Below are 27,749 nucleotides of genomic sequence, written 5' to 3' on the forward strand. Positions count from 1 at the left end.
AAACCTGGGCCTTTTGTTTTTGCATTTATGAGTGTGAGTGACTACAATCCAGTGACCTTTTAGTAGATGTGGATAGCCTTCCCTGATGTTAATTCTACGTTATGAGAGGACTTCCTGAATCCGATGACGTCTACTTCCGGTGATGTTTGGTACTTCCGGCCGACATGTTATATGAATATGGTTCTTCGTTTGGGAGACGTGTTAGTGATCATTCTGTGACATTATGGTCTTGCACTAGCTTCTTGTGTGTTTCATCTGATGTCTACTGCGCGTCATTCATCTGATGTCTCCTAAGCCTCGATACCACCGGAGCCCAAGTTCCATTTTGATTTTTTTTTGTACATTTGTAAATAAATTGTTATTGTTATAAAGTATTGTTTTTCTTGATTGGCAAAGGTCATCCATTTACTAGACTGGTAAAGTTTTTTTTTTTTTTTTTTTTTTTTTTAAAAAAGAACCCAACACAATTGAAGGCAATTGTGACTGATACTGGACTATGATGTATATATTAATAATATATTAAAATATTGGTTAAATTAAAAAAGATCTTATATAATACTGGATTATATGTTGTATAAAGAAATCAACTCCTCATCTTTATAAATAATTTATTCTGTAAATATGATTTATATTATTTAGTACTGAAAGAAACAAATGGTGTTAAAGCAGATTGCCTCACAAATACTGTGACTTGCATGTACTGTGAACATGATATTGCCTGAATGTATTAAGGTTCAGGAGTGGTGTATATGACAGATTCACTTTCCTGTCTCATGTTCTTTACATGTAATGCATTGAAGTCAGGGTTGTGACAAACTTTTCAACTGAGTTTGATTTCATCAGACCACAGTATCTGTTTACACTCAAAATACCAAAGAAAATTCCACACTCTTTAACACCCCAAAATAAAGTGGCTCATGTTCCTAGAATGTTTGCAAAACAACTCAGATGAATGTCATTTACCTAATTTTCAGCACTTTCTGGAAATAAATATAAAACTAAATGCATATTTTGATCATGGAATATATAATTTGTTCTCTCAAATGCATGCATGATATCGCTACAAATCATATTCATTGATCGACATTAAATTTACAACAAAATTTCTTAAATATTACTAAATATTCGAAATAAATTGTTTAAATAATAAAAATAAAAAATCGCTAAAACAAAAATACAAACAAAACTGGCAATATTTATATAAATATTTATGGACGGAAACTTGATTTGTAAAGAGACTTAGATTGACAAAATACAAATAAAGTCAGAGTAAAAGAAAACTAAAAAGGATTTAATTTTCATTTGTGTCAGTAATAACTTCCATGTATTGAATCATAAATTTAACCATACTCTGATGTTAAAAACATCATTCTATATTTAATAATGGCAATTACATAATAATGAACTAATTAAGAGAAGTCATTGAGTACATAATATTCATCAGTAATACACTGATGGAAATTTGAAAATATCACAGACAAAAATATCTAAAATATCATGTAGCTAGATACTAAAAAATACCTTCTACACCCAGACTTATCTCTACAAAATAGGTCCACCAGAAATGTGCTCTTTCTTAAAAAATCTAAAATTGATGATCTCAAAAGTTCAAGAGACTTTCTCCTCCTTATTTTTTATACAATATCTAACTCAGATCAGGGCAGTGGATTTCTTGCATACCACATACATTAGGACTTATTCAACCTTGTGTAAAAATCTACAGGCATACCGAACATATAAATATATATTACTTTGTTTATATCTAAGTTTGTGAAGAGAAGTTGCTGCTTTGTGATGATCATAAGACATCCTGACCGATGCCTTTAGTGGATGTTTCTGAAGGGTCCTCTAAATAGCTGCTTCTTTCAGGACTGCGGGCTCGTCTGGCAGATGAACTCAGGTAGGATGTATCAGGACTTCTATACCTGGACATAATGAAAGTTACAGTTTAAATTGATGCATACATGTATCATTCAAACAGGAAGAAGTCACATCAAAGAGTCTTTTGTTGAATAATAAACGTAAGACTGACCTGGATGGACTGGGTGATCTGGACCTGGATCGTGACCTTGACCTTGTCATGGAGGTGTAAGTTCTGGAATAGCTAGGATAAGTACTGTACTCCATGGTGGGGATGGGTGGGGCAATGTTGTGTCGACGGAGTTCCTGAATGGCTCTTTCTCTCTCGAACTTCTCACTTGTTAAGTTACGACGTAATCTCTCTACATCTCCTTCCAATTCAACATTCCTAGTTCTCAATGATGCAATTTCACGTCCCTGACTTTGTCTGAAAATTTTGATGAAAATCTAATAATGCAGACAATAAAGATAAAGAGCTTTTCAGAACTCAAATTTACAAAGTCTTTATAGCTCTTTAACTGATTATTGAAGTATTTAAGATAACTTTTTTGTTAGATGTGTGACTGTGAATGTAAAGATAACTTTTATATAAGATGTGTGACTGTGAACGTGAGTGATGCTATAGTTAACAAGGCTGTATACATTTTGCTCTCGTTGAGTGCCAGTCTGTCCTTCAACATCTGGATCTCGGAGGACTTTTCCTGCTGTGCCAGCTGACTGGTAAACTCCTTCTCTCTGTTGTTCTGTAACAGTCCCTCCAAATTCTTAGCATTGGTTCTCTCACTTGATAACTGCTGCTTCAGGAGTTCTGTCTCCTGCTTCATGTCCTCAATCAAGGTGGACATCTACAAGTAAACCACAAAATACCATTTATAAAATACTTACTGGAATTCAGAAGTAGAAGATTCATTTAATTTCATTTTGGTATAAATTTGTTCAAATACAATATTTTGAAATGAATTTAATTTCTGAAGATTCATGTGGACATGAACTACGATGCTTCACGCTGGCATATTTCAAGAAGCGCGTTGGCAAAAATAAAGTTCATTTCTTATATTTACATTATTTTTCTGATGAGTTGCCACAAATTACGCCATTCAACCGTCATTTTTAAAGCAAAAATCAGTTTGCACTAGGGTATTATGACGTAACAATGGAGATATTCATGCTCATCCATGGTAGTTCATGAGAAAATGAACTGTTTTATTTTTTTGTAAAGAATGATTAAGAATCATAGGGGAAATTTATTGGAAATGTAAATATTTAATGATAGACTTAAATTTAAACAGTCAAATGTAAAAAAGAAAAAAAAAAATCAATTTCATATAAATTATGAAGGAAAATAAAGAAGGAAAAAAAAACCCTGGTTAGCAATGAATACAAATGTATAGAACACTGAAAAATTAATTTGATACTCACAAATTTACTTTTACGAGAAACACATGTATACCCAAACTAAATCATGAAATAAATTTATGAGGTATATTGTATATCATATAAGAAGTTGTACCAATCATCTGAGTATACAAGGGAGATAAGTCAGTCTGTACCTGTTCCTTGTCGAGGCTGGCGGAGGTAAGCTGTCGTTGTATGGATTCCTTTGTAGCCTCCAGTTTGGCACAGAGTTCTCGGACAGCGGTCAGATCCTCCAGAAGGTTCTGTTTATCCTCCTCTGTTTGTCTCATGGCCTCCTCCAGATTGCCGACGGACCGTGTCAGATTGGACACCTGTAACTCGTAAGCCTGCTCAGCATTCAAGTGCTGTAAGAAAACAAGTTAACATTAGCAAAATTTTATTTTATCCTTCATGTCTATAAGTCATGTAAAGTTGTTCAATTTCTTTCTCTTTTTTTGTACCAGTAAGCATTAATTAATTTTTTTGACTGATTCAAATTGACTTACAGTTTTACAATTTAATTATCAGGGATTTACCAGTACCTTCTCAGGGGCCGAAATTTGGCCCCATTCCCAATTGAAAATGAGTTCAAATTTTCCCAATTTGGCAGCAGTATTTTTCCCAATTGGTGAACAATGCTTTTATGTTCAATTATCTTGGAAGAACACAGAGTAAAATTGTCAGATTGTCTGTAATTTTCATCTATTTAACTCATTTAGCAAAGCTGCAGTCATAACACATGTTTAAAAACACTGTAAAAACATCGCCAACTTTTAATCCGAATTTCATCTGTTTTCCTCAAAATGGTGATATTGTGTAATTGTATAGATATATTAATTTATTTCCACCTACTCAATTGATCTACGAGTGAAAGATAAGGACTGCAGGCATTATTTCAGATGGAAAAATATATTTTCAATGTTTAATACATATCAAAAGAGGACTTTGAGAAAATGTGTACTTAGTATAATTATTTGCAGGAGGTTTATAATCTCCAGGAACAGATTCTATAATGACCTAAATTGGAATCTCATACACACATGTACTACCCTAAGTTGTATAGGTAAATACTTTATACTCATTGAAGTCATTTTAATTTTATTAGCTAGTCTATTATTCATAATTGATCTTGTATGAAGTTTGATCATATTTAATTGTCTGTTTGGTTGCTCAAATTAGAGTTCATGCTGAAATGTTAAATGAATTACACCTGAATACATGATTTAAGCAACATTTTAAATTTTTCCCAATTTCATCAAATAGCCGATAATTTTTTCCCAATTCCCCAAAAATGGTGTTTCCCAAAATAGGCTGAAAAATCCCTGATTATACCCAATTTCAGATAAACCTATTTTTCTAAAACACTAAGTGGGTCAGAGAACATTTTATAACAAACCAGTAATACATATTAATGTATCAACAGTTAACACTATCAACTTCGAAAAAAGTACAAAAAATTTCAACTGAAGAAAGAAAACTGGATAAAAATACACATGTATCTATATGCTTATAAACCTCACCTTAGGAAAAACTACCTATCATAAAGAAAAAGTTTTTAAAAAATTCGAACAATAGAAAAAATTGCTGTTTCTTACTTATAGAACATCTATATCTATATATATTAGAATCTTTCTGCAAGTCATACCTCCTGAATCTCTCTTTCTAGATTGTCAAGCTTATCGCGAGCTCTCCTGAGCTCTGAGTCCTTTGTCATGAGTTCTAAACGAAGATTCGATCCCTCACTCTCCAGCTGATGGGTGGAAGTCTGATATTGTTCAGCCTCCGCAGATAGAGCTCTGTACTGCTCCAACAGATCTGTCCTCTCGTTCTCCTTTAATGCCAACATACACAATAATTCAAGTTAGATTCATGCACTATCAAATTCATAAATATTTATAGTTGTTAAACATGGAAAGGTAGACAACTAGGAAATGAAAATGAAGAATGAATGAATTTTTTTGTAAACATTTAATAGAAACAAAAGATTTTACTAAAGTGTTGAAGTTTCCACTTGCCAAATCTCTGTAATGATTTTGTATTTTTGAACAATTATTTCTACAGCTCTGTTGATTAGACATTATCCTATCCCCACCTTTCTGGCCAGTACGTCCTCAATGCGTTTGACCTCCATCATGTAATCCTGTACTTGTTGTTTGAGATGTTCCTTGTCCTCTAACGTTTCCTGAAGTTCCGAGTTCAGTTTCTGGTTCTCTCTGGTCATCACAGCAAGGTCATCTTGAAGTCGACGGTTCTCCCTCAGAGCGATGTCTTTACTTCGACTCGACTCGCTCAAATCCTCCGATGTACTATCTAGCTGACGACGCATACTCTTAAGCTCACGTTCTTTTAAGTTCAAATTATCATTAGCATGCCTGTAAAACAATTTAAATAATCTTTACAGGTATGATAAAAATATAAATTAAGGAGAAATATGTCCACGTGATTGTCACAGTTAGATTTTCATTATTAAATTATGCAATTAAAGTGTATAGTTTACTGAAGGGCCTTATCTGGCCCTGTAAAATTTTGACAAATGAAAACTTTAGTGGACAACATGCCAAATATCATAACTATTTGCTATATTACTCTCTGTCATTAAATGTTTCCCAATACTGTGAAAAATTCTTTAAAATATTTCAAGCTGCTTTTCAGTACTTATCACAACTTTTGATAAATCCCAATAATGTATTTTATCTACTCAATGAAAGGAAGTGCTCATATCAAATATTTTGTTTAATGGATTTAAATGCACTGTTTTTTCTGCAAAATTTGATAACTTTCTCACAGCAGTTTGACAAAGCTTGTTTTCAGGTATATGTAATACTGGTATGTACTCTCAAAAGAAACTTTCTTATAAGTTATGAAAGCACAGTCTCCATTTCAGTTTTGAGATTGGACACAGGTGGACAGTTGATTGAATCAGGCCATCTTAGTCATAGTTTACACAGCTCTTTAAATCAGAATAAAGCTCTCTGCCCTCATTCACTTCATTTAAAATCAATGACATACCTTTCAACATTTTAAGTGTAAGATTAACTTGCCTAATTTTATCATAAACAAAAAATAGGTTAAAATTGATTACTTACTCTAATTGTGCTTCAAGTTCACTCATTCTTATCTTAAGATCACTCATCAGTTTTTCCTAGAATATAAAGACAGAATAATAGAATTTTCATTGTAATAAATGGTGAATTTATAGAATGAAGAAACATAACAGACACAGTCCACCATTTACCTTATGTAAAATATCTTCATTAAGATGAGCTATTTTCTCTGTTTTCTCATCTACTGTGTGCTGTAATGAATCTTTTTCTCTGTCCATGGCATTAATGGTTGCCCGGAGTTGACTGATATCATCCTTTGCCATCTCTAAAGCCTGTTTCAGCTCGGCACATTTCTCCTCGAGGGCAACTCCTCGCTCCTCTTGATTATGGAGCTCTCGTTCTCTGTGTGAAAGTCTCTTCTGTGTGTCCTCTAAAGACTTCTCTGTCTCCTCAGCTATCATTCTGCAAAGAGGAATAAATCAATATCATTAAATTATTTTATTTTATAATTTCTTATTAAGTATATTCTATTTTCATTTCATTATTTTTGTTTCAATAATACATGAAAAAAGTCCCTAGAGATGAGATTAAGTCAGACTCACTTCATTTGCTCTGCTGTGGACCTGCTCTGAGCATTACTGTCCTGAGCCTGTCCGAGCCTCAGAGCCTGCTCCTTCACTTGGTCCTCGTAACTCCTAATGTCCTCCTTTAGAGTGGCAATTCTCAGAGCCATCTCATTCTTCTCTGTCTCAACCTGAAATTCATCATATGTAAATTATCAACTTACAGACATCAAGTAGACAGTCGAGCCTCGGTAAAGGCCCGTACCCTTCATCTTCAGAAAGAAGTTTGTGGGGAACAATCTATATTTATATAGTACGTTTCAGTAATCTGGAGGCTTCATTAATCCGGACAATTTGCTCTGGAACATATTTGTCCATAATGAGGCGCGACTTAAATTACATTTTTTATACTAAAACTAGAAATATGTCCATAGGACATGAATGCCCCGCCAAGGGTATATTAGTAATGCAACATTTTAACACAAATTGAGAAAAGTGAGGTCAAGGTCAAAGGAAAGGTCAAGGTCAAAAAATATTGCTGCAGTTGAATAGCTTACATCAGTATGTATCAGCATATGACGTTTGATTCAGAAACTAATTTAAGAAAAGTGAGGTCAAGATCAACGGAAAGGTCAAGATCAAAAAATGTTGATGTAGTTGAAAAGGTTACATCAGTATGTATTAGCATATGAAGTTTGATGAAAATATTAGGGATGGTTTCTTTAAAACTGAGCTAAACACTAATTTAAGAAAAGTGAGGTCAAGGTCAAAGGAAAGGTCAAGGTCAAAAAATATTGATGCAGTTGAATAGCTCTCATCAGTATGTATCAGCATATGAAGTTTGACACTAATTTAAGAAAAGTGAGGTCAAGGTCAAAGGAAAGGTCAAGGTCAAAAAATGTTGATGCAGTTGAAAAGGTTACATCAGTATGTATTAGCATATGAAGTTTGATGAAAATATTATGAATGGTTTCTTAAAAAACTGAGCTAAACACTAATTTAAGAAAAGTGAGGTCAAGGTCAAAGGAAAGGTCAAGGTCAAAAAATATTGATGCAGTTGAATAGCTCTCATCAGTATGTATCAGCATATTAAGTTTGACACTAATTTAAGAAAAGTGAGGTCAAGGTCAAAGGAAAGGTCAAGGTCAAAAAATGTTGATGCAGTTGAATAGCTCTCATCAGTATGTATCAGCATATGAAGTTTGATAACACTATCTTGAATGGTATCTTTAAAATTGAGCTAAAAACTTATTTAAGAAAAGTGAGGTCAAGGTCAAAGGAATGGTCAAGGTAAAAAATATTGATGCAGTTGAATAGCTCTCATCAGTATGTATCAGCATATGAAGTTTGTTAAAAGTATCATGAATGGTTTCATTAAAACAGAGCTAAACATTAATTTAAGAAAAGTAAGGTCAAGGTCAAAAGAAAGGTCAAGGTCAAAAAAATGTTGATGCAATTGAATAGCTTACATCAGTATGTATCAACATATGAAGTTTGATTACACTATCTTGAATGGTATCTTTAAAACTGAGCTAAACACTAATTTAAGAAAAGTGAGGTCAAGGTCAAAGGAAAGGTCAAGGTCAAAAAATGTTGATGCAGTTGCATAGCCCTCATCAATATCTATCAGCATATGAAGTTTGATAAAAATATCTTGGATAGTTTCTTTGAAACTGAGCTTTGAACAGAGCTAAACGCAAAGTGTGACGGAAGGACAGACGGAAGGACAGAAGGACGGAAGGACGGAAGGACGGAAGACGGACATGACAAACACTATATGCCCCGGCCATATTCATGGCGGGGCATAAAAATATAGTATTTATAGTTGATATACCATCATTAACAAACTAGACATAAACATTGAGTAATTACATGACTAAGAGCAGTATCTAGGTCCTCAATCTTCTGTTCTAGTTTAGCTCTGTCAGACAGCGAGGTCTCGGTGGCTATCTTCAATCTCTCCCTCAGACTGTCCCTCTCTGTTGTCATGCGTCGTAAATCCTGGAGGGCATCATCTCTCTCTGTCTCCACTCGTCGCAGAATAGCCTGAGCTGCCAGGGAAGTCTTAGGGGACTTGGGGGATTTCACCAGCTCTCTCCTCACTCTCTGAAGCTCGTCTTTGGTCTAACATAAGCAACAAATTTAAATTTACTTTCAAATTCCAATAAAGTGCTTCATACACAGGGTATCAACTCAGGCTGCCTAGTTTAGAACTCATTAAGGATTCATTACCTCCTCATACATAATGTTAAGCTTGTCTCTCTCCGCTGTCAGGACTTTAACATTGGCTTGAATCTACAAAATTCAGAGTTAATATACTATCTATAAAAGCTCTTTTACACGGGTAACTGTTAAATACACATGTATACCCTTTAGTGGTATAGATAGTAACTGCCTACCTCTGCCATGTGCCTCTCAAATTTGTCCAGTAAAGCCTTGAGATCATCTCTCTCCCTGATGACCTTTGAAAGCTCTGGGTCTTCTGATGTGAAGCTCTGAAATACATATTTCCATTCAATTAGTATATCTGAAATAGTTTGAGGTTTCCTTGTTCTTAAACTAGGAGAAAACATAAGTCTCTTGAGAGAATACTCTAAGACAAGTTGCAATTTCTTTCTTTAAACTTTAGATATTGAAAAGAGACAACACTTTTTTCTTTTAAAATGAACAGAAAGAAACAATATGAAATCAGAAAGTGGTGTAACTATATGGATCTTGATGCAATGTATTTTTTATTCCAGTCAAATAAAATCTATTTCTTATTAATGATTTTTAATTTTGATAAATTAATAGTTTATTTCATTTTTTATGAACAATTGCAACACTGTTCATCAGAACTCAAAATTGATATTTATTTATATATATTTGTTTTGATGTAGTGTACCTGTGTACTGTTTTTAAAAGCTGTCTGGTCTTTGACCATTAGGTTTGCATTGATTAACTTTACCTACAAACATCACAACAGACCTAGGTAGGAGTAACTCTAACTTTACCTAGTACAAACATCACTACAAACCGACCTTGGTGGGAGTGGCTCTTACTTTACCCTACAAACATCACTACAGACCTTGGTGGGGGTAACTCTGTCTTACTTTACACTACAAACATCACTACAAACAGACCTTGGTTGGCATGACTCTTACATGACTCCTACAAACATCACTACAGACCTTGGTGGGCGTGGCTCTGTCTTACTTTACCCTACAAACATCACTACAGACCTTGGTGGGCGTGGCTCTGTCTTACTTTACCCTACAAACATCACTACAGACCTTGGTGGGGGTAACTCTGTCTTACTTTACCTACAAACATCACTATAGACCTTGCTGGGAGTGGCTCTGTCTTACTTTACCCTACAAACATCACTACAGACCTTGGTGGGCGTGGCTCTGTCTTACTTTACCTACAAACATCACTACATACCCTTGTCGGAGTGGCCCTGTCTTACTTTACCTACAAACATCACTACAGACCTTGGTGGGTGTGGCTCTGTCTTACTTTACCTACAAACATCACTACAGACCTTGGTGGGCGTGGCTCTGTCTTACTTTACCCTAAAAACATCACTACAGACCTTGGGTGGGCGTGGCTCTGTCTTACTTTACCCTACAAACATCACTACAGACCTTGGTTGGCGTGGCTCTGTCTTACTTTACCCTACAATCATCACTACAGACCTTGGTGGGCGTGGCTCTGTCTTACTTTACCCTACAAACATCACTACAGACCTTGGTGGGCGTGGCTCTGTCTTACTTTACCTACAAACATCACTACAGACCCTTGTCGGAGTGGCCCTGTCTTACTTTACCTACAAACATCACTACAGACCTTGGTGGGGGTATCTCTGTTTAACTTTACCTACAAACATCACTACAAACAGATCTTGGTGGGGGTAACTCTGTCTTACTTACCCTACAAACATCACTACAGACCTTGGTGGGGGTATCTCTGTTTAACTTTACCTACAAACATCACTACAAACCGACCTTGGTGGAAGTGGCTCTTACTTTAACCTATAAACATCACTACAGACCTTGGTGGGAGTGGCTCTTACTTTACCCTACAAACATCACTACAGACCTTGGTGGGGGTATCTCTGTTTAACTTTACCTACAAACATCACTACAAACAGACCTTGAGTGGGCGTGGCTCTGTCTTACTTTACACTACAAACATCACTACAGACCTTGGTGGGCGTGGCTCTGTTTAACTTTACCTACAAACATCACTACAAACAGACCTTGGTGGGAGAGGCTCTGTCTTACTTTACAATAAAAACATCACTACAGACCTTGGTGGGGGTATCTCTGTTTAACTTTACCTACAAACATCACTACAAACAGATCTTGGTGGGGGTAACTCTGTCTTACTTTACCCTACAAACATCACTACAGACCTTGGTGGGGGTATCTCTGTTTAACTTTACCTACAAACATGACTACAGACAGATTTTGGTAGGGGTAACCCTGTCTTACTTTACCCTACAAACATCACTACTGACCTTGGTGGGGGTATCTCTGTTTAATTACCTACAAACATCACTACAAACAGGCCTTGGTTGGCGTGACTCTTACTTTACCCTACAAACATCACTACAGACCTTGGTGGGGGTATCTCTGTTTAACTTTACCTACAAACATCACTACAAACAGACCTTGGTGGGAGAGGCTCTGTCTTACTTTACAATAAAAACATCACTACAGACCTTGGTGGGGGTATCTCTGTTTAACTTTACCTACAAACATCACTACAAACAGATCTTGGTGGGGGTAACTCTGTCTTACTTTACACTAAAAACATCACTACAGACCTTGGTGGGGGTAGCTCTGTCTTATTTTACACTACAAACATCACTACAGACCTTGGTAGGGGTAGCTCTGTCTCATTTTACACTACAAACATCACTACTGACCTTGGTGGGGGTAGCTCTGGCTGAGGAGGAAGACTTCTTCACTGCCTTCAGAACTTCATACTCTTTCTTGTAGTAATCTCTCTCCTCCTCCAACACCCGAATAATCATCTCATACTGTGCAACAGTCTGAAAAACAAAATCAAATTTAATAACAAAGTATCACACACCATTCATTGCCTCTTTGTTCATTTAATATCCCTAACAAATAGAAACCTTTTTATCAGACTTGCTGGCAATATCTCTGACAGGACTACTGCTGCGGGACGATGGCCTGGACCTGACAGGGCTACGACTGCGAGATGGGATCTCCCCCCGCAGCATTTTCTGGAGAGCCTCTGTCTGGTCCTTATAGTAGTTTCTCTCCTCCTCAATACTACGGATGAAGGCATCCAGTTTGGTGGCTGACTTTCCTTTCTTGCCATTCACAGTGGTCACTGGGCCATTCTTCCTTTTCAGTCTTTCAATTTCTAGAACCAGTTCTTTTTCTGAGCAGAATAAAAATATCAACATAATAATATTTTTACAAAAAAGTGTCTTTAGAACATGCACATTAAATCTTATTTCATATATTCTCATCAATGCATCAAAATACTACATAGCAAAAAAAAGGGATTCAAACATTCTTAAACCAATGTGTGTGGCTTTAACATAACGCAGATTCAGATCTAGTGTATACTTCTTGGTTTTAGGCCAATAATGGGAATTCCTGTATCTTGATCATAATTTATCTGTGACAAACCCTTGTCTTTCTCTACTAACTAAGTATTGTACAATGTAGAATTACCATTGGCCATCATCTTGTTACAGCGGTTGCTGAGTCGTTTCTTGTCTTCCTGGACACGGTCCAGTAGATCCTCCAATCGGAGTATATCTCCACCCTTCACGGTCAGCTGAGCTTTCAGTTCACCCACTTCCTTGTTCAATCTCTGATTCTCCTGAAGCAAGAAAATACAAATGTATGCACAACATAAAACAATGCAGCATGAACAAATCTGCTTTCTCTTTCATTTCTGGAACCAACATTTCTTGCTCTTCTTTTTTTTTCAATGATCAAATTCAATACACTATCACAATTTTAAAGATTTTTGAGAATTGGCTTTGTGTTTTTAAAAACTATAAAATAAAGTTAAATTAATCACTAAAAGGTCATTTCATGGGGTGATTTTAATGGTCTTACAGCTTTGAACTGAGCAATTGTGAGGTCTAAATCTTCCAGTTCGTGTCTTGACTTCTCAAGCTCATCCTGAAACATTTAAAAGATACAATATCCTAACAATATCCCTAACAGTGAGCATCAAAAGACACTGAACTATGAGAGTTAAATACACATCACACTTTTTTTAAGATACACTAGAAATTAGACACGCTGAATTTCAGTAGACCCACCTTGGCCTCCATCATTTCACGGTCAGCTGTCCGTACAACATTATTTTTGTCTGTCTCCAGCCTTTTAGCTACCCTATCAACATCCCTGAGGTCCAGTTCTAATTCTTTGATCCGTGCCTCTTGATCCCTGATGGTCAGTTTACTCTTACTAAGAGTGACCTCTAGATCCTCCTTGATAGCATTTGAATCCTGGTATTTCCTCTCTAGTTCTCGTGTTTTCTGCTGCAGGAAGTCAATCTGCAGGGACCAAAGCCTTAATCAGTATATTTATAGATAGAAATCTTTAAATCGTAGAACAAAAGCTATAGTACTGTAACAAGAGAATAATGTTTCAATATACAGTGGAGCCTCATTAATCTGGACACCAATAATCCGAACACTTCACCTTCCAGAAAAAAATTTACAATTTATATTCATATATACAAACGATGCTCCAGACAAAATTTGCGAGGAACAATTTATATTCATATATACAAACGATGCTCCGGAAAATTTGCTCGGGAACACAAGTGTCCGGATTAACAAGGCGCAACTGTATACCAAACACACATAGAATATCAGCTAGAATGCTACTTTTACATATAAAAAAAAGTCCAGCAGGTTTTCAGGTAATATATCTAGAAAATTAAAGTAAGATACCTGAATGTTAAGGTGAGAAATCATACGCTCATTTGCCCTGTTGCGTGCCTCTAGGGCCACAACGTCTGATGGTCTTCCTCCCTCCAACATCCTGTTCAGTCGCTCTATTTCCTCATCTCTATTGGCAACCTAGTCAAACACAGCATTAAAATGGTTATAAATCTAAACACAGTCACTTAGAATTTTACATCCAAACTGCTGCATACATTAAAGGTCATTTTTAAAACTGATATGATGATTAAGAGAAAACCTCTCCTGCCTTTTTGAATATTTTATTGTGTGATAAGAGTGACTGAACTGTTACTTTTTGTCTGAAGTGGATAGAAAGTTTGAATTAGTAGCAGAGGGATTTCCCCAGGCACCATTCTCTTATAGAAGTCAAGTCAAGTGAGAGAGAACTTTAAATCTACAGACTACCATATGGCTTTGGATACAATGTAAATGTGTAAACTAAATGAAATGTAAAAGAAATGAGCGGTCAGTCTAAAGAAATATCTTTATCATTATTTATATATATATACATTTTCTGTGGATACACTAAAACCAAACAACCAGAGTTTAAACAGTGCTAAGTATTTAAGACTAACAATATGTCAAGTGAAAAAAAATCTCTGCAAGCACAATGCTAATAGTCTACAAAGTGATAGACCATTGCTGGAGCTCTGTCATGCAAGATATGAAATATAAAACTTATTTCCTGCATGCTCACTCTATGGAAGCTCTGAAATTTATTGAGTGTTAATATTGGTATATGTAGCTTTGTCTACACTTTACATAAGCTCTGGCTTTTCTCCGTTCCTCTTTCTTTAAAGCATCAGTTGTTCCCCCTGAATTTTTAGGCCCTCTTTTTGTGCCCCTTTTCTTCTTTGATGTGTCCATTACTTTGCTAGACATCCTGCAGGGGAACGCGTCAACTTCACTCACACATTATCAAGTACTTCATGTGTAAACATTATAATTGTATGCTTTTATCCTGATATTTGTTTATGTTAGCCATAACACAGAAGATTTAAATTTGCTGGTTTTGTTAAGAAGTCTCAATTCTTTAAGATAAGCAGGTGTATGCAGGTAGAATTATTGACAATAACTGATTCCAACAATATTTTTTGCATATTATGACTTGTAAATAAATCCATGAAATCATGTACAAATAGAAAATATCCACTAACTTGCGTCTAAAACTTACTAGCAATTAACAAAAGAAAAACAAATGTGCAAACAAACAATATCTAGATCTGGAATTTTAACTGTAAACTAGTTACCTATCTTTAACTTCTGACATACAAAATAGCTGCCTATTGAAATTTCATCAATTACCTACTACAACTATGCCCCTGTCCAGCTGGAAACAAAACCTGGGAGTAACACACCATATACTATATCTCAAATCATATCTAACCAAAATCCACACCTTCAACAAAGGGGTAGATATTGATTTGTGTAATGGAAACCTTGTCAAAGTGATACAATAGGCCAATGTGCCATGCTCCTATTTTCTCACATGGCTCGGCAAAGAGCACTATTAAAACATTCATAAAGTACAAAGAAATGTTAAAACAGATTTAACTTAACAACATACCTGAAAATACCTTTATGAATGCAGCCACATTAAAAAACAGAAAGGGAAAATGGCTGTATTAAATATTCACCTGAGTTAAGTCATGTCCAAGCTTGATGCCACTGCAGGATTTTATCTTTAAATGTATGCGGTATATTGAAAAGCTACAACACAGTCAATTCATACTGCAAACCCCAATCAATCCTTAGTTAGAACTTATACCACGTTTTTCGAACTTAGATAAAGCATATAAACACGGAATGTAATTTGTAAAGATAAAATGTTTAGAAGTCCTAAATGCGGTTTTGTATATTCTGACTCTAATCTGGTAATCAAAGTAATGGATGAAATGTTGTAAATAATAGAACCCAGCAAATCAAACTTATAATTCCAGGAGAGAAAAAAATAAAGAAGGAGACATTCACAAACACTCTTCAGGGTCATAAAGATAAATACACTGTCATAATAGAATAAAGAATCTCCAATAAATGTTCTACCTATAGTATTCATAAATAAAATATTGACAGTTTAAAGATTTTTTAACATTTTCTGGTGAAAGCACAACTCAAATTAAACTTTTCATAAAACTAGTGAAAAGGAATTTGATCTTTTAATATCATGAAATTGAGATTTCTGTGAACACTAAATGGGATTTTTAGACAGGATATTAAAAAGACCTATAAATCAGGCTTTTAAAGTTCAGAGCTGAATTCTTATCAAATATTGCCATAAAATATAGAAGTTAACTCTTAACAGAGTTAGTCATCAACATGACCAAGATGGACATTATACTGAAAAATTGTCCTGGAATCAAAAAGTGTGAATGTCAAAGAGAAGGTATGCACAATTGTAAGAATAATCAGGTTTCTAGAAATGCACTTCAAATGCCAAAATCAAAAGATATATTGAATATATTTTCAAACCATTCCATGAGCATAATGAAATGTGAAGAAAAATGTTAGAAAATATTCTCAGATACAATAAAGGTATGACCATTTTCTGATTTTGAGGCACATAATACTAATGATACAATTTATACAGGTATTCCCAAAATCCAAACAGATCATAACAAGTTGGAAAAAAGTACAATGTGATTATCAGAAACTGCTGACATGGTCAATCAAGATGTACTGTCATCATATGGTCATTGTAAAAAGGTTGATGAATGACCTTCACTTGATTAAATCCCAGAATACACCTGACAAACATACCAATAATCATGACAAATTATTATCACCTGGGAATAAAAAGAGGAAAATTCACAGATCAATACTGAACCCTCAACAAAGACAATGACAGTGCTGATCATTATAGTCAGGGGATGTATTCAATAATGCATTAGGCTGCATGCAAACATTTGCAAAGGTTCAATATTTAACACTTAGAAAACATTTTCATTCATCTTATGGTAAAATTCTGGATATTGTCTGAAACTATTACTGTCATGAGCTATGCTACCAAACATCTTAACATTATTAATAAATTTTCTCACCTGTTATGTTTTTTTGGGGGACAGGAACAATATATCCCTGGTGTAAACTAATGCCCCTACAGCTTAGCTACACAGAACCCTTACAATTCCCGCTCTCAGCTGGATTTTACTACAGTAACTATAACCCAGTCAAGTCTCAGCCTGTCCATTCAATGTTCCCGTAACAGGTCAATGAGTGGCAATTAGATCAGGCATTTAAATTTTCAAAATAAATGCTAAAGTAATATTTCTTCTAAAACTAATTAGCAATCTGCTAATACAAATTACCCTTCATTTTAAATTAAAATAAATGAATTTGATAATTAAGTTTATGCAACATGTATATGCAGTGGTTTCCCTCAAGGGGGAGTACCCCTTGGTGAACCCCTTTAAGCATTTAATTTACCTGTGTGCATGTTTCTGTATGGAAAGCTAAATCATCATATTTAATCTTGCAAGGTGGTTAAAATTCTAACTGCTTATGTATGGAAGGACAACAGAATTAAATGGCTATTGTCACTGTTATGTTATATATTTAAATCATCAAAATTCCAAAGTGCCCCACTTGGTCAAGTCAATAAAACAGTTATTGTTTGGCTTACACTGTTTGCATCCAAAGTAATCGATTAATTTTGCCACATCTCATTTCCATGGGAATTTCTTTCATTTATAATCTACACTGCAAATTATTCCTTATTAAACTTATAGAACATTTATTTTCTTGTTTTTTAAACTAAATTTCATTTTCTTTTAAAACCTGCAATTTTTCAGATGTCTAGACATATTATATAAATTTGGAAGGAGACTAAGTTTAAATTACAAAATTTTGACTTGCTCCGTGGTCCAATTTTCACATTTTTTAAGTCTAAATAAGTTTGAAATAAACCACGATATTTTAAAGCAATATGAGCTGCAACTTTGATGTCAGACATTTTTGTTGCAAAATTGTAATTAACTATTTCAATGACAGAAAAAAGAAGTTTTTAAACTTCTGTTGTTCATAATTGCGATGGAAGAACTATTCATAAGCTTTGATAGAAGCAAAATTACATTATTGTCATCCTGTACAATATTGATTTCTTATATAACACTATATATTTGATTGTACAGAATCGTTTATTCTGAAGCAATTTGATACTTTATTTCTGTCTAATTGATCAAAAAGGTTTAAATTATATACAAATTTATCATAATAACACATTCTAATAGCAAAAGAAAATTCTCAAAAATGCAGCTCTTATTGCTTTAAACATTTTTCATACACATTATCTGAATTTACTGTTGAAATATTTCTTCCAAATTTGGATATGATATGACGGAATTTGTTTTCTATTCTTTTCATAGAATTTAAAAATTCGATGTAAATCTCAAAAGAATATAAATAACCTCCTGATGCAGTTATACCAAAGCACACAATATTTCACTTTTATCACACCAAATACATATTCTTTTAGATATATCCACTTTTATACATAATGATGGGTACAAATATTCAGATTTTAGTCCTGTTCACATGCACTGATTTACTTACATGTGTAAATTTTACATGTATACAAATTTTACTCTTGGTGTGTAAATGTTCCAAAGGTTGTCATAGTTGAGGGATGGCAATGGGGATAAGCTCCTATTGTCTATAAAATGCTCCTCAGGGCGTGCACCTCTAATAGCCTCTGACAAGCAAGTCCAGCTCCTAGCCTGCTCGTGTGGCTTGCATCAAGTCCGGCTGTGGGGAAGGAAAAGAAAGTGGCACTGAATACAAGCCGGACAAGAGCAGCAAAGGCAAAAGCTCGAGAGTACTACACAGCCACAGATAAAGAAGTTAAGAAAAGCATCAGGAAGGATAAACAGGATCACATTGACAAACTGGCCAAACAAGCTGAAGAAGCGGTACAAGGAAACGTGAGAAAACTGTATATGGTCACAAAGAAGCTCTCCAACAAGTTCCAGCAGACAGACAAGCCAGTGAAGGACAAGAATGGGAAACCTCTCACAACAGAAGAACAATTGAAGAGGTGGGTAGAACACTTTGGAGAGCTTTTAAATAGAACAACATCAGAAACACCTCCAGAATACAACCAGCTGAAACAGACCTCCCGATCAACTGCAATAAGCCAACAAAACAGAGATCAGGAGAGCAATTAACAAACTTAAGAATGGAAAAGCGGCAGGGCCTGATGAGATACCAGCAGAAGCCATCAAAGCTGATACAGAGACAGTGGCTGTCACGAGTACCCGAAATAACCGAGAACCGTGGTCCAAGTTGTTCGGTTCGGTTCCGGTTCCATTTTTCCAGATTTCGGTTCGGGTCTGGTTTATATATTAGAGTCTGTTCAATACAAAAAATGGCATCGAAATCAAAGGAATGATGACGATAATAGTGATAAATAAACATCACAACTGAAATCTACTTCATTCCATGACAAAACACTTAGTATTAGATAATTATCAAAACGAGCATGAATGGTCAGGTTGTGGCTAATAGTAGGCCAAGTCACCGATGTCTAGACGTTCGCATGGTTAAGACTTGTTTTCAATGTAAATTTAATGTAACAAATAAAGATTTTTCAAGTTAAATTCATGAAATTAAGGTTTAAAATAGATGTAAATACCCAACCCGAAAAACCCGAAACCGAACCGAAAATTTACAGAACCGACCCAACCCGAAAAATTTTGGAACCGTGACAGCCCTAAGAGACAGCTGTTAACATCCTATACAACCTCTTCAAGAAGATCTAGGAGGAAGAGAACATTCCAGAGGAATGGAAAGAAGGCATCCTTATTAAGCTGCCAAAGAAGGGATATCTGAGGGACTGCAGTAATAACTGTGGAATTATGCTCCTATCAGTGCCTTGCAAGCTCCTCAACAGGATCCTTTTCGAGAGGATGAAAGAGGCAGTGGACCCAAAGCTCTGTGATCCAGCAGACTGGTTTTAGACACTACAGATCATGTGCTTACCAGATAGCCAGTTTGCACATCATCATTGAACAATCACTTGAGTGGAAGTCCCCCCTCTATATCAACTTCATCGACTATGAGAAAGCATTTGACTGAGAGACACTGTGGAAGATACTAAGGCACTATGGAGTACCTGAGAAGCTTGTCTCTCTGATTCATAACACCAACCAAGGCATGACATGCCCATGCTGGCTGGATGTCTGAGAGCTTCGAGGTCAAGACAGGAGTTCTACAAGGATGTCTGCTGTCACCATTCCTCTTTCTCTAGGTAATTGACTGGATCATGAGGACAACCACAACCCTGCAGAAGATCCAGACATTTTACAACACCTGTCTCAGGTGCATCGTCAATATCCGATAGCCTGAAAGGATCACAAATGAAGAACTATGGAAAAGATCAGGACAGGAACCATTGGACATACAAATCAGATGGAGGATGTGGGGCCAGATTGGACACACCCTAAGGAAGTCACCATCCAGCATCACATGCCAGGCCCTTACCCGGAACCCGCAAGCAAGAAAAAGAGGGAACGTCCAAGAAAAACCTGGAGGCATGACTCGTTCATTGTTTCTCCAATGCACTAAGAAGAACATTTTTGTTTAAATGCTACTTATAATAATAACTGGACTTAATAATACAACAGAAGGTCACTGTTCTTTCTAATACAAAAAAAAAAGATGCAATTTTGAATGAAATCAATGATTTCAATACATGTATTTCTATTCTTGTGTAAATTTTTCTACACCTTCACATGACTGAAAATACACCAGGAGTAAATTTACTCATATGTAAAGGATAATTTGCACCTAGTCTGACTTGATGAATTAACACATAGTGAAGAAATTTTCATTTCCTGTAGTTTTTAATCATATAAAGTTATCAGATATCAGCAAATTCTGAATCAAAATTCTACTTCAATCAATCAGAGGCACAAAAATCTTACTCTGTTAATACCGGTACATGTGTCTACCATTGTTTAAAGTATAATGACTAAGTATAAATCATTCTATTCTATTTTCTCAGAAAAAAATATACTAATCTAGCAAGCAGTTAAAACAAGCTTTGTATTCTATCTACATAAATTCAGAAATGATATTCTGTATACAGGGTTATTTTTGCCCCATCTTATTTTCGCCCTTTCACACTTGCAAACAATTTCGCCCCCTTTTAAATTCACCAAGTTGCACTTCTGTTTAAGAAATTACAGTTTTCTCTGAATTCACCCAGTTTTAAATTTTCCCACCTGTGAGAAGGGTGTAAGGGGTGAAAATAAAATGGGGAGGGGGGGGGATTCCCTGTATAGAGTATTACATGCTATGTATAATGAAGAAGAAAGAATGGTAATCTGAGGTGTATATCAAATTGCTCAAGGATGAGCTACAAGGCTCACATGTATCATATTGATCTGAAAGGGGTAAGAACAGGGTTGTCCCTAAGAATTGAAATAGCAGAGGACATTTAAAAGGTAGAAGGGGGTCTGGGGTTCCTCTCGTAACAGGGGGTTAAGGGGAAATACTAGAGTAACCTGTGGATAACGTCATTATAGGCAAGGAAATTCCCCGGCCCCCGGGTCTTAGGGACAACCCTGGTAAGAATCTTATTTTATTTTTAGAATTTTCTTTTTACACTGTATTTTTTGGTCATTACTGTGAGTGACATTACAAAAGGTCAAGGATAATTTTTAAATAAACTTTACCCTAAAACACACTGTGTCATATCAAAGTATTCAATGCATAAACATATGATAAATAGCAAAAAAAAAAAAAAAAAAAAAAAAATCTAGAAAAAAGAGTCAAATAAAGGAAAATGTGTAAATACTCCATGGATCAAGGTAAAAGAAGAGACTTTTATCAAAATTATCTCAAAATAGATAAATATGACCCAATTATACTTAAACTTAACAGTTATATATATATATACAGTCCCTGAAACGTTCTACTTTCCCACTTGAACGGTGAGCGAACGCTGAACGAACGGTAAACGAACGCAGAGCGAACGGTGAGTGAACGATGTGTGAACGCTGAACGCAACTTGGTGAACGATGTGTGAACGGTGAACGGTGAGCGAACGCAGAACGCGAACGGAGCGCAAACGCGAACGCAAAATGAACGGTGAACGAATGGTGAACGCAAGATGAACGATATATTCGGAATGCCTCTGATATTTTCCTTGCATTGAAACTATTTTATTGTATTATAATGTCAGTTGCCAAATAAATAATTAAATAAATAAATAATAAATAAGTAAACCAATAAATGAATGAATAAATAAGTCAATAAAATAAATTCTCCAAAATTGTCCTTAGAAAGACGATGCATGCACATCAAGTTTTTAATCACATGATTTTTATCGCATTAAAACATTGCAATTGTTGCCGAACGCTGAAGTATAAACAAATCAGAGAAAACTTCTGACTTATAGAATGAATTAAAGCAGTTGTAACATCCATTCATTTCTCTCCGTGTCAGGTCGATTTCGTGTAAAGTAATGAAAAAAAAATAATTACAAAGATCAGTGGACGTTTTGCATTTATACGCTCGTATTTTCAATTTTTAATACAATAATATATTATGTGTCATTTCTATTTTTCATGATGATTTATTGAGCAGACTTCTACATGTATATGTAGATGGCGGTGGTTATACTCAGACAAGATAATACAAAGATACATATTCATATTATTTGTTATAAATTCAATTTTCAGAACTTGATATTTATGTAATATGATGTTATAGTTTTTATTAAACAGACAAATGAGAGAGAGAGAAAGAGAGAGAGAGATATCTCGTTTTAGCCCCCCCCCCTTTCAGGCTTCACTAAATGTTTGTACCTATATCAAACAAAAACTCTGAAATTTTTTTCTAAATATATCAGACAGTGAAAGTAACTTTTCTTTTTATCAACAAATCATATCCATTTGTTTGACAGTGATACTCGTTTTTATTTTCCTGCTTCAAGTTCACACGAAGTCCACGTGCTTGTCCTGTCAATCAAAATCATTCGACACTGTGCAGGTGTGAAAGTTTCGTCACATCGAAGACGAAATGCGAGTATTTCCAACAAATTATAACATTTATTTTTATCATTTCTAGATTTGATCCCAACATTTGATTAATAAATGAATAAAATACATTGGGCATTAACACTTGAATTTGAAACATACTCTCTGCCAATTTCAAATACCACCGCCGATACGTGTACATTTTGAACTACTATTGTTTTGTGACTTTTTTTTTAGATGCATGTTTGTTTTGAGACTGAAATTTTTGTTCTAAAAAAGACCTTGACTTTTTTTTAAAAATGTTAATTAAAATATTCTGGAAATACAGTACTGACTAAGTAACCAATCTAGGGGGAAAAGGGGGGGGGTATTAATCATATCGAATGGCAAACATATAAAGTTACGGCGAAGAAAGATTTTTTTCTCTATAACTATAGACTTTACATATTATAGTAGAGAAAATTCTGTAGTGCAGTACATTTCAAATAAATATTTCCTTTAACCACACTATCAATTTAATTCGCTCCAAAGATAATAAATTAACAGGAAATCCGCAGTACTATGTATAACTCTCAGAACTAGTTCTATCATATTTTCTGTAGTAATTGAAAAAAAAAACGTGTTAGAAATAAATATTTTCGTAATTTTTCTGCGTAATTATTTGACTTAGATACATATGTAATTATATCACCATTAACGATTCGTCGTCTTTAACAAAATAACAAAACGTTGCAGTGCTTGAAGTATTTGCACATTGCCCTTAGTTATATTTAATATTTCAGCATCGTCCTACATAGGTACAGAATGTGCTTATAACAACATTTATTTTCCAGAGGAATTTAATAAATAACCTAACAGCTAAGTTAGAATAATAAAAATATATATCGTAGATATTTTTCAACATGAAATAATGATTCTTCAAACACGATATGTTAGTTATTAAATTAAAAAACCTGTAACTCATTCCCTACAAAAAGATAAGTCCTTTCACTTCGGAGTTCCGAATGACAATGAAAACTGAACGATAGGTGAACGGTGAACGCAAGGTGAACGCAAAGTGAACGGAACGAAGAGCGAACGCTGAACGCTTTGTGAACGGTGAACGCGAGCGCACGGTGAACGCAAAACTGTGAACGGAGAGCGAACGCTGAACGGTGAGCGAACGGAAAAATGGGAAAGTAGAACGTTTCAGGGACTATATATATATATATATATATATATATATATATATATATATATATATATATATATATATATATATATATATATATATATATATGTGTTGTATATTTTTCCTAAATGTGCATAAAGTTTACAAATGTTTTGTTCTCAAAAAATATTTTGAGTAAAACATTTTAAAATCACAGGTTTTATTTATTTTCTCATGGTTTTGTCTGACTGGTCAGGAGGACTAGCACCTTGTTTATACTGTGTATTTATAGCAGTTTAATGTTACCGTTCTTGACTTCCATATATGGAAAATGTCTAGACCTGTTAAAGGAGTGTGTCTATACATTTCTTTTATTTCATGTTGATTGTTCTTCCTAAAGTTTATAAATAATTTTTTAAGCATTATTTAAGAAAATAGCAAAACAAAGAGCTAGGTTCACCTTTATGCATAAAATGGCCCTGTCCTTATATCAATTTATTGACTATCACCCTCAGTCCCATTTCTTATATCAAAAACATGCGTATTTGACTAACTTCAGCAAAGAATTAAAATATGACCACAGACCTCGATCCAAAAATTAAAACATGTTTTATGATCTTCAGAAACAGATCTTTCATTATGTTATTGCATATTTTGGATCAGAGGTTGTGCTCTATATGAAATATTGAAAAAATACTTCAACTTTTGGCCATTTTTAAAGGAATTTACAGGATAAGGTAAAAATGATGCATTTCATGACATCATAATGCATTGACTAGAGAGGAAATTACGTCATGTTCAGAAGAAACATGGTCACCAAGGGTCCAAGTAATGAATACTGCATTGTCAGCCAAAACTGAGCAGTTTCGATTTTTCAGAAATTTACAGGGCCAAAAAAGGCCCTAAGTGGCCCTTGCTCTTTTGTCCCTGTTACTATATCATATATACTAGTACTATTGTATAATATGAAACTTATCCCATTAAAATTTTACTTTTAAAGATTATGTATGAAAGTTATGGCCCAATTCTGGCCTTTTGATTTATGATTTAATTTGGACAACTCTGGATTTGCCTAAAAAATCCCTACCATTGAATTTATTTTCAAATTTGTCATATCTGCTCAATTGGTCCTTGAGAAAAGTTATAGTAAAATCACTATTTCTTTTCCATTTCCTGTCCTTAATATGAGATTTAAACATCTTTAAGCTAAATGAATTTCATGTTCAACAACTTTACAAGAATACTTTCCAGGCTTTCTGTCAAGTTTAGTTGAAGATTTAGTTTTACATAAGTTAAAAGTAGAGTGTACAGATGCTAGAATGTAGATAGACAACCAATAAAAGTGTTCAGCTTTTCTTTGAACTCTTAAGTGAGCAGTGAGCTAATAATACCTGTTGTTTGAAGCTCTTAAGTTTTCTATCCAGAACTTCTTTCTCATCACACACAATATTGATCCTCTTCTCTAACTCTGCAATTTTGCTGTCTGCTACTTGAAGAAGGTCAGCAACATAGGGGTCATCTGCTGCAGCAAAGGCATGCCCCATGGGGCCATCAGTGGGAGGAACAGCACAGTCAATCTCCATCCTTTGTCGACGGAATGGTATGCTCTTCTTTTTACCTCCTTAAATTTTTGGGGGAAACAGTAAGTAAAACATGTATCTAAATACATTTCAAGTATCAGTATGCTACAAGCCTCTGTAGTAATACATATAATTAGAAAATGTTAATACTTCCACTTATTTACCATTTAATGTGCATGAATTGACATGAACACCTTTCTGGTTTACAATTGATTTACCTAGAGGATTTGAGGGATTGGAATCTCTTCTTTTCTTAAATCAAATCATCTTTGGGTATGTTTAAAAAAATTATTACCTGGGGTCTGAACCACAGCATGGAAATTTTTTTCCTGTAGATGCAGAATTCTATCAGATTTCTCCCTGGATTCTTTTTCCAGTTGTTTGACTTTGTGTACATACTGATTGTTCAGGAATTTCAAATCAGCATTCTCATGTTCAAGTTTCCTTAGAGATGCTTTTAACTCTAAAATGCAAGTTCAATTATTGTCTTAGTAAAGTAATGATGAGAGTTATTGTAAAGTAATGATGTAAATTGTTGTAAGAATGATAAAATAAAAACACAATTCTGAACTAAGGACCAGCCATGGAACAAGGGCCAATATTTCCCTCAGTCAACAACGAATTTTAAAAAGTCATTGAAAAAAAATATCTTTCTTTCCTAGCTGATCCTAATTTATAGCATGCAGCCATGCCATCCCTATTTTTTGGGGGGAGGGGGGAGGGGGGGGGCTTTTCCAAAGATATAAATGTTCAGTTTTTTGTGATATATAAAAATTTCTACAATAAATTAAGTCTTACTCTTAGAAATGCTTTCAAGAACTATTTCTTTTGTCATCAGTGTTACTTAAGATGTTTTATTTTAAGAAGTCCAAGGTTGGGGGGGATTAAAAAATGCCTACCCTAATTTTTCCCGTCTGTAAGCAGAAACATACATTTATCATCTAGTTATAATAGTTTTTAGTCTGAAGTGAATTCATACTCTTAAAACAGCGCATATACCTTTCAAGGAACTTTGGATTCTTTATGATGAAAGTTTAATTAAAGTGTTTAACCATAACATTCATCACATTTCACAACTTTCATGACTTTAGAGAAATCTTAAGAGAATAAGAAATGTTGAAATCTACCTCAATTTTTGAAAGATTTTTATCTACTATTGTAGAATTGTACCTTTGTATCCACTTCCTACATGTATAGTATTGGTGGGTACAATATTCTGTACATACCTCTAACAATAGCATCTGATTCATCTTTTTGTTTGATGATCTGCTGATGTAGGTCATTATTTTCCTTCACTAGCTTTGCATTGTCACTCTTGTAAGGTTCAATTGCACTGTCCACATCTTTTGTTTCCACCTCTGTTTTACCCAGCTGTAACTTGGCATTTTTCAAACTTTCTGTTGTGTGAACAAGATCAGCAAATAATTTTTCAACAAGTGGCAATGACTCTAATCCTAAAGTTTGTCTGTATCCAAGCTGGTCAAGTCGTTTACGTAGATTTGTAAACTTTTGCTGAGCCTGTGCTGAAGTTTTATTGCTGCTAGACATATTGCGTACTTATTCTCCTGAGGCCTAAAATAAGATACAACAATATACTTTATGGAACTTTAAGCAACTGAACAATAAGCAAGTATATAAGCATGTTGACTCCAAACTGAAAAATATACTAAAAATATATAGGCGTGGTTACACAGTCTACAAGACTGGACAATAAACAAACCGAGTACATTCGGGTTAGTTTTTTTTTCAATATGCAACATCAATTTCCGAGCTAAAAATGAAATCAGCAATTATTACCTTTCGATATTGATGAAAATGTATAAAATAATTTAAATATGTAACATTTTGATTCAGAAAATCATCATTACACTTATAAACTCTTTTAGTTTACAAAACTTCTGACATGTACCGACAGGTATTGTTTTCAAATAATGGCGGAAATGATTGTTTCTGCCTCCAGAAGAAGAAGAGCGCTAAAAGGTGCGTCTATTTACATTATCGACGAAAGGGACGGGGACTCGTCTATCTATCGATATTGTTACCTATGGATATGAGTGGTTTACTATTGGTTGATTGAATTTGTTGTTGGTCAAGTCCTGCATTGGAGAAGAGTACTCCAAATCTGGACATAAAAGGGAATCTCCAAAAGTAAAATCATGTAAATTACTATTCAGCAAAAACAAATTATTTACACTGAGGAACTTCCCGGAAATATTGAATATTTTCATGTTTC

The 27,749-nt window shown here is 34.7% G+C and overlaps 2 protein-coding genes across 2 annotated transcripts in view; one reads left to right on the plus strand and one right to left on the minus strand.

The window, feature by feature from the left end:
• Window positions 1–1,310: 1,310 nt before the first annotated feature.
• On the minus strand, window positions 1,311–27,079 carry LOC133173656 (centrosomal protein of 135 kDa-like). Its single transcript, XM_061308643.1, has 21 exons — window positions 26,743–27,079; window positions 25,812–25,979; window positions 25,328–25,557; window positions 13,800–13,928; window positions 13,161–13,397; window positions 12,952–13,017; window positions 12,559–12,709; window positions 11,988–12,259; window positions 11,775–11,900; window positions 9,262–9,357; window positions 9,095–9,157; window positions 8,735–8,986; window positions 6,902–7,053; window positions 6,491–6,761; window positions 6,342–6,397; window positions 5,348–5,627; window positions 4,901–5,086; window positions 3,411–3,620; window positions 2,503–2,705; window positions 2,033–2,287; window positions 1,311–1,925 (listed from the first exon to the last, which is right to left on the minus strand). Exons 1-21 carry the CDS (start codon window positions 27,062–27,064, stop codon window positions 1,799–1,801), a joined length of 3,852 nt encoding a protein of 1,283 aa, XP_061164627.1. The 5' UTR covers window positions 27,065–27,079; the 3' UTR covers window positions 1,311–1,798.
• The window catches only part of LOC133173657 (TBC domain-containing protein kinase-like protein), a 39,003-nt gene continuing 36,771 nt past the window's right edge, over window positions 25,518–27,749 (plus strand). Inside the window, exon 1 of the mRNA XM_061308645.1 lies at window positions 25,518–25,536. The gene's annotated coding sequence lies outside the window, so the exon portion shown is untranslated. The remainder of the gene's footprint in view (window positions 25,537–27,749) is intronic.

The sequence above is a fragment of the Saccostrea echinata genome, unplaced genomic scaffold, assembly GCF_033153115.1.
Source record: "Saccostrea echinata isolate AGI-Se365-2 ecotype Australia unplaced genomic scaffold, CSIRO_AGI_Sech_v1 ptg000056l, whole genome shotgun sequence".
Lineage (NCBI taxonomy): Eukaryota > Metazoa > Mollusca > Bivalvia > Ostreida > Ostreidae > Saccostrea > Saccostrea echinata.